This window comes from Bison bison, unplaced genomic scaffold (assembly GCF_000754665.1).
Source record: "Bison bison bison isolate TAMUID 2011002044 unplaced genomic scaffold, Bison_UMD1.0 scf7180017864479, whole genome shotgun sequence".
NCBI classification, from domain to species: domain Eukaryota; kingdom Metazoa; phylum Chordata; class Mammalia; order Artiodactyla; family Bovidae; genus Bison; species Bison bison.
The window spans coordinates 2,088,824-2,097,234 of record NW_011495039.1 but is presented as its reverse complement, the minus strand read 5'-3'; the positions used below and the strand labels follow the sequence as shown (position 1 = coordinate 2,097,234).

The 8,411-nt window shown below is 41.5% G+C and overlaps 1 protein-coding gene across 4 annotated transcripts in view; it reads left to right on the top strand.

Moving 5' to 3' along the window:
* The first annotated feature begins 5,629 nt into the window (after window positions 1-5,629).
* ETV1 (ets variant 1) overlaps window positions 5,630-8,411 on the top strand; it is a 97,831-nt gene continuing 95,049 nt past the window's right edge. Inside the window, exons 1-4 of one of the 4 annotated variants that reach the window (XM_010862150.1) lie at window positions 5,630-6,175; window positions 6,274-6,470; window positions 6,605-6,736; window positions 7,572-7,659. In XM_010862150.1, the coding sequence (XP_010860452.1) occupies window positions 6,692-6,736; window positions 7,572-7,659 (133 nt within the window). In that variant the 5' untranslated portion in view covers window positions 5,630-6,175; window positions 6,274-6,470; window positions 6,605-6,691. Of the gene's footprint in view, window positions 6,176-6,273; window positions 6,471-6,604; window positions 6,737-6,863; window positions 6,941-7,571; window positions 7,660-8,411 lie in introns of those variants that run through there. The other 3 variants (XM_010862147.1, XM_010862148.1, XM_010862149.1) reach the window with 3 other exon arrangements.

Here is an 8,411-nt window from a genome sequence, read left to right as displayed (position 1 = left end):
ACCTGCGTCTCCCACGGTGGGCCAGAAAACAACTATGAGGATAGAGACTGGTGACCTCTGCTGACACTTTACTGTTTAAAGTTATCAGTGCCATGCCTTCAAATCTAGAGGAAATGCCAGTGGTCCTCTTTCCAAAGAAAGGTAAAGGATTTATGTTTTGCTCTTTGTTCATTATTTATTTCAAAATTTACAAGTCACTCAAAGTTAAGATTCATGACTATCTAGATATATCGTTATTCTATGTGAAAAGTTCTGTGGTTCTTACAAAACTAACTATAAACTGCTAATGTGTTCATCCCTTATATGGACTAAAAATGACCATGATATGTGCATGTTGTAATAAACCATTCCACTTGCTAAAAGAAAAATGTAAAGATCTTTTATATCACAACTCTAATCAGACTTCCTGTAGGTACATGTAACTAATAGTAAGAGATAGGCTGTGTATTCTTCTTTTAGATGATAAAAATCAATATTTCTGGGTAAATTCAATACTTATAGAAAGAGAAAAATATAGGTATATACACTATACATTATAGATTGGCAGTGGGGCTGATATTGCCCCAAGTGTTGAAAATTGGTTCTTGGAAGGATGGATGCTAGTGTTACACTAATTTGTGATCTTACAAAGGACTACAGGATATAAACAGATAAATAGTGTATCCATAATATCAAAATTTAATAGGAGGGAAGTTAGGAATAAAAAATATCCACAAAGGCTCTTTGGGGGGTAATAATAAAAAAATGTTGAGTAACACTAGTGTATAAGTATATATACACATATGTCTCATATATGTATATATAGGCATCTTTATGCTATTTTTCCTTTAGAACAAAACAATATATGATATTCTGTATCTGTCCCTTGCTTTTATTTTTTAATATGCTATGTCACATATGGCAAAGAATTGATGCTTTTGAACTGTGGTGTTGGAGAAGACTCTTGAGAGTCCTTTGGACTGCAAGGAGATCAAAGCAGTCAATCCTAAAGGAAATCAGTCCTGAATATTCATTGGAAGGACTGATGCTGAAGCTGAAGAAGCTCCAATACTTTGGCCACCTGATATGAAGAGCCAACTCCTTAGAAAAGACCCTTACTCTGGGAGAGGTTGAAGGCACGAGGAGAAGCGGACAGCACAGGATGAGATGTTTGGGTGGCATCACCAACTCAATGAACGTTGAGTTTGAGCAAGCTCCAGGAGATGGTGAGGACAGGAAAGCTGGCTTGCTGCAGTCCATGGGGTCACAAAGAGTCGGACACCGCTGGGCGACTAAACAACAGCATGTCACATGTAAAGCAGGATTTACACAGGCCAATACTTGCAGGGATCAGGTGGGTAACATAAATAAGAAAAACAGGAATTAGGGAAGAGGTGTGGACGACAGCGAAACTGATCCCCATGCTCCTGTACACAAGGGGGAAGTGGGATTCGGCTCCAGTTGAAGGCTGCTATGTGGGAATTTGGTCTCAGTGTTATCATATCCTCTGATTTGCCAAGCAATAGTGGAAATACAAACTTTACGTGTTGACATTGAATTTTCCAAGTGTGTCAACATCTTGTGGGTCAAGTGAAACATGTCCGAACGAGTAAACACCGCAGGTCTCCCTTTGGACTTCTGGTAGAGGTCCAACCTGGGGTTTCCCCAGATTGATTCAGAAGCCAACTACAACAAAATTCCTTGCACAGAATTTTCATGGGATGTGCTTGCTGGGCTTCAGTTCAGGTCTACTGAATCAGAAACTCTATGGATCCATCGAGGAACATGAATTTTTAACAAGGAGTTTCTTATGTAATCTCAAGTTTGATAACCAAGAACACAGCATACTTTTTAACAGATATATTACCTCCATAATTGGATGCCAAAGTAAGAAATGACCATACTGTATTAAAAACCATGTCCTTATTGGTGGGTATTGAAGTTGCTTCTAAATTCCCCCCTCTATACATAATACTTCAGTAAATGTCCTTTTGCACATTGCTTTTATTTTTATAGATTGAAAAAATCAGGATTACTGGGTCTAATTAAGGTCTAATAGATATTGTACATTTTAGGGTCTAGTAGATACTGCAAATTTACTTTAAAAAGGGTGCAGAAAGTTACATTCCAACCAGAAATATATATGAGTGTCCTTATCCCAACAGTAACATCACTGGACATTAGAATTGTTTTTCTTCTTGATAGAATAAAGATTTAAAAATTTTCTTTTTTTAAATGAAAAATGTTCTGACTTCCAATGCAGTTAAGCATATTTTTAGAAAACACATGTTTACATTTTCTTTATTTGAGGAGTTTGGAGATATATCCTTGTTGAGAATAGCAGGTTAGAGTGGAAGCTAACACCTTGTATACAGTGTTAATTTTATTGACACCTTTACCTGCTTCCTAGGGTCTACCCTCTTCTCAAATCGCTGCTTCTCTTCCCACAGGGAGCCCACTATAGCCACTAATTGTCTTTCACCATTCTGGTATATGTTTCTGAGTTTTATGTTCACTTGTTCATCCCTATCTCCACTTGGCTATTTTAATAGTCTATCTTTTCCTTATTCATTTGATGTAGCTCTGTGCAAACTAGGCCATTAGCAATTTACTATAAAAAGTATTTAAAGAATTATACAGGTTACTGTTTTACTTAATAATCAACCCAATTTGGACAAAATTTTACTTAATTTCAATCATATTCACCCATTGAATCAATCAGTACCCTTAGTTTCTCTTTTTGCTTTTAGAAATGTGCTCTATTTACCACCATGCACTTTCAGTATAATGCTATAATAAGTTAACTCCAGAATAATAGTGATTTTTATTTTATTAAATAACAGCAAAGGAACTATAAAGATTTAAATAGCTTTATATGCAAGTTAAAAACTTTCCAACCTCAGAAATGGATTTTTATGGGGGGAGGGGGGAGAGAAATGGGCTTTCTCTCAAGAGTTTTAATTTCAAAACCCAAATGGAATTTCAAAATAGAAGTAAATAAATGTCAAAGCCTCTTGGCCTCTGCTCTGCCATTCTATGCCTGAAATCCTGCCAAAATGAAATTTTCCATTCAAGAAGAACTGGCATTTACTAAGCTGATTTTTAAAGACTCACTTTTAAAAGTAGTGGAAACTTTGTGCAACTTTGGACGTTCCTCTGTGAATAGAACAGCTGCCTCTGTAGACATTTTCCACAATGGTAATGTTTTCTGAAAAACGAATTTTTAGCCCTTTCAATGTCTTCAGCCACTGGGTCTACTGGTTTTTCCCAGCGCCAAGCATAGAAGATAAACAGTAACCAAACTACAAGCTAGTGTCTCACTAAGTATCACGGCACAAAAAGGACAGAGAGAAAAAGGACAGAAGAGAAAGAGAGAGGAGGGAGAATAGTCTGATAGTCCATTTGCTATACAGAAAGATTTATCTCAAAACTGTGTACTCTTTCAACAAAACTGAGCTGTAGCCTGGCTTGAATATGTATCATCATATTCAATTGCTGTTAAGATCACACAGTTAAAAGCTGAGTTCGTTTAAAGAATCCAAAGGGGGAAATATGGAGCCCCTGCAATACGTAATCAAATCCGAGGATTAAGTCTCCGCTTCTGTTGGTCAATCCAGCCTAGGTGGGGAGAAGCGGCAGTGCTTTGGGGTGCCTATGAAAGAGTGAAGTTTTGGGAAATGGAAACTAAAACTGTCAGCCAGCGAAAGCCTGCAGTGTTCGTAAAGGAAACTTTAAAAAATTAATAAACTATGGGATGCATCTAAGGTAGAAATGAACATTACAGAATGTTGTGAAAAAACTGAAATCCATTTTACTGCTTGTCAGTCTAAAAGCAGTGACTTGCAGCAACAAGCAAAAGTTCCTAGTTTGTCTTTAACGCTTTCTCACACCTCTCCTTAAATTCTCTTCCTTTCCTCTTTTGCAGCTCTTCTCATATGCAGTGTACCCTGGAATTAACCCCGAGTCTTCCTTTGATTTCTAGCTCCCGCCGCACTCCCCCCCCCAACCCCCAACTCCCACCCTTTATGTTCCAAGACCCAAGCCTACTTTTCCTCATCTTCTAATATTTGTTGGTTGACGGGGCTTGGAGGAGGAAGCGAGGCAGAAAAAAGTTTTGTGGTTTGGAAAACTTGGGCCTTTGTTGTGTCATTTCCCCCACCGCTCCCCGCCCCCACCACGTGACCAAGACAGGCCGGAATTTTGTGAATGGAGCTGAAAGGTGGGTGCAAGGGAGGGAGAAGCTCCGCCTCCTTCCCTAAAGCGGCCAATCTCCTAGCGGAGCGCTGCGGGGTCAGCAATAAACAACAATGGGCTGGGAACAGACGGTACGTTATTGGCTGCGGAGAGAACCTCGCGGGGGCTGAGCCCGAAGCTCCGCCCCCTCCTGTTACCCTGGTTACCCGTCCGGCTCCAGGCGCAGAGAAGGTCTTTGGAAACTGTTGCCCAGATTAGAGGGGCTGGGCTATCCCGGGAGTGTTGGGCGGCGGGGCACGCTTGCTGCCTGATTGCACCCTGGGAAAGTACCCGAGAGCCTCACTGTGCCGGCCTTGAAGCCAGGCTGCGCCCAAACCTCTCCCTGGCCGGGGTAAATGTGCGGTTCCCGCTTAAAATACTTGTAGGTGCGCGCCTTAGGACCGGCTAACTCTGATTCACTGCTTTTAAAGAACTCACGGTGTGTGCCCTTGCTGTCCACAGTTATTGGGTGTTTCCCCAGTATTAAGGTTTTTAATATTATTATTATTAATAAAAAAAATTGACCGTTGACTTCCATGGGTCCGGAATTGAGTCTTGTGCACTCATACTGCAGTTTAATATGGCTCCATAATGTTCCATTTAAGGAAAAACTTTGAATTAGAAATTGAGAATTGCAGCACGTTTCCCAACGGGCTGAACAGCTGCCGAAAATTTCCTTTGGTCTTTAGCTCTGGTCGCCACCAGGATCACAAATGAATTTTAACACCGCTGAGTCCCCGGTGCCATTCCGAGGCCTCTCAGCCCCGGTTGGGCCGAGGCTTTCTTAAGTGACTCTTTACAGCTCTAAGCCCAGTTGGAGGGTCAGGCAAGTGGTTTCAGAATTGCAGCCCTCCCTTTTTAACGTCCTAGTCATTGTCCTTGAAACCCGACCCCCCTTCTCCCCTCGCTACCAACTCCCGGCTCTAGCAGTTTAAAAACTGGAGAGGAAGTGAAAGCGTCAAGTACAGTAAGTGACACCCTCCGCCTCCGTGTATACATAACAAAAGCTCAGGAAACGTGCGAGTCCCTAGGATATCCGAGCTACCCCAACCCATCCCTGCCCCTCCCCACCTCCACTGGGGACTCGAAACACCTAGTTGCAGTGCACACGTGGGACACATTTTATACTTTTCCTCACTTAGATAGCTCCGTAGTTCTCTCAGTTCCCCCTCCCAACGCAACCCCTTCTAAAAAGCAATTCCTCTGCTTCTCCTAAGAGCTTTCCCCACAGATCTTACTGTCCCATGAAAGACTGACTTGAGGATGACGTTTTAAAAAAAATGTTTTTGATACATCATAACGGTGATGGTGGGCGTTGAAAAACGGGAAGAGAACTTGGGCCAAAAGCTTAGTAGGAACGAGGCTGTATTGCGAGGTGGGTTCCTTATCAGGTTCAAAGTGGAGGGACTGGAGATCTCAAGGAAGGTGAGGTAGGAGACTACGGACCCACGGTCTTGGAAGATCGCGCTTCAGAGTATGTATCTGACGCGAACGAAAGTGCTTTAGGAAAGTGCTTCAGTCCGATAGTGGACCAAACACACCAGTTAGGAGAACTGGCGACTCGATACACATGGCTTCGGTGTCCCCAGGCGCCTTAACAATAAGCAGCAGGTTAGGACGGCAGCCGATTTGCTCTGTGGAGTTTCCAGGCTGTGGTCACAGCACCGGCAGGCACAGCACCAGCTTGGGCAGAGGGGCGCGGGAGATTCACGAGAAGGGGCAGCGAGCCTCCTGATTGACAGCCCGAAATCTGATCTTGTGAAAGAGACGCGGAGCCAATGGGAGGCAGCGATCCATCAGTTTGGATTGGAGGCCCCTGGAGGAGAAGTAGAGGAAAAACCACCGAATTGAGCTCTGTCAGAGGCGCTTTCGGCTTCCAAGGGGGAAGTGCTGGGCAATAATTAATGTTTTTATTAAAATTGGAGGGAATTTTTTGCAGCCGTTCGCCTAGCGTGGCTTTCAGGTGGGTCTTTCCGACAACTTTTTATGTCTCTCCAGATAATTGCATGGTTGTGGGTTGCAAAAACTATCCTTACGAAAGAGGTGTCTCCGTCTCTTTAGTCCCGTTAGGTGCAAAGCAAGTCTCGCTGATCGCCATTGCTAGTTTTGCACACGTTTGCGAATCAGAGCTGCCCGGGGTACACCGACCGCGCAGGGAAACATCGAGAGTGAAAATAAATACATCGCCTCTTGTTCGAATTTTTGCTACTGAGGAAAATATGTAAATTGTGAACTCTCTTGGCTCTCTTTGGATCCAGGTGAAGGAGGCTGTGTAGGGAGGGTTATTTTTGTGAATGGGACTGTCGGAGGATAATTAGCTATGCAAATTCAAGAGCTTCATTCATGATTTTTTTTTTTTTTTAAGCCTAAAAGCCATCTTGTTCCCCTCTAGGTTGATAGAAGTCCAGATTCCGAGGAAATCTCCAGCTAGATGCTTAAAATATAAAACACTGAGCTGAGATTTGCGAAGAGCAGCAGAATGGATGGATTTTATGACCAGCAAGTGCCTTACATGGTCACCAATGTGAGTGATCAGTTCGAAAGTTGCTGTTTATAAACTTGACTCCGACGGAGGGGAGAGGGGGGAGGAGGGCGAGTGAGAAGGTGGGGGGGGAGCAAGGGGGTTGGGACTGCAGATACTTTATCTGCTTTGTTGCCACTGTAGGGCGACTCTGCTTCTAGAAGCCCAGTCTTCAAAATGAGCTTACCTTTCAGTGATTTGGATAAGGCATAGTTTTGTTTTTAAGACCCCCCCCCCCTTTTTTTCTGTTTAAAGTGCTCAAGATGAGTGGAAGAAGAGAAGGAGGGCAGCAGCAGCTGCTGCACTCAAAGTTTTTGGCTGGGTTTGTCTGCCACATTGAAAAGAATGAAGTTGAGACAAATGCTGACACTTTTTTGTTTACATGGGTTTTGTTTTTTTTTTTTTCTTCTTCTTTCTCATTGTCTCTCTTATGTTTTTCATTTCATCACTCTCTTTTTGTTCTTTTTTTAGGGGATTATCTGAGAGAATAAACTTCAACTGTGTTTTAATCTAGCTTCGATCTAGCCTAAAAACGACTTTAAGTGTAATTGCTTAATGTTGTTTTGATGCTGAGATACCATGAATCTATGACTGATACACAGTATATTCAGATCCGCACAGGGAAGCAACTCTCCCTGGCTGTTGAATTCTCAGCATATGCTTTCACTGTCAAATGAATGCAGAAAATGGATATTGGGATTGATACCATGGACTTTTATTTTTCTGTTTAAGGAGAGGATCCAGTAGACTTCTGTATGCCTGTGTGTGTGCGTGTGTGTGTCTGTGTGACATCTGAGGTTTACATTCTTTTAAAAGAATTTTATCTTTCCCTTTGTAGAATCAGCGTGGGAGAAATTGTAACGAGAAACCAACAAATGTCAGGAAAAGAAAATTCATTAACAGAGATCTGGCTCATGATTCAGAAGGTGAGGTTTGATTTAGAGCTGAATTCCCCCTCTTTACCTGTACTTCCCACCCTCATAAAGAAGAGAAGCATTCAGTCTTACCTTAAGAATAATAAACTTTCAAATGACTGCATTTAAGCAAGACTTGTATTTGGAGCAATTAATGTGATGTGACAGTTTGCTGTTTTATGGCCCTGTCACAAACTAATGAAAGAAGGAAATAATAAGAGTGACATCCTTCTTTTAACCATTTTGTGTTTAAATACCTTTGTCCATATGGCATATAGGCAATCCTATACACTAAGGTAACAATTTGAAAATATCCAACACAGAGGAACAAATTAGACAGCTATGCGCACAGCTTAATTACTCTTTTCTCCTCCATTAGAAGTTGAGCAATATAAGTTACTGTTTGGTTTCCCATCTCCTTACACTAAAACATATACTGTTACCAAACTTTTCAGAGATGGTTTTGATGACCACATGGTGTGGTCATAATACCTTGTTTATAGGCCTTTTAAGTGGTCAATGAATCATAATTAAGGCCTAATTAATAATTATAATACATATTTAGGAAATTAAGTTGCAGATTCTTTCTATGAACTATTGATAGGAGGTCAATATGTTATCAATTATTCCAGCCGTATGGGGGCATTCATAATAAACTTAATAAACTTAGATTTAATTATCAAAGTTCAGTTTGCCATTTAGATTAGGTATATTGAATTCTCAAACTTCTTCAAATCTTCATATAAGTAGGAATAAGTTACACA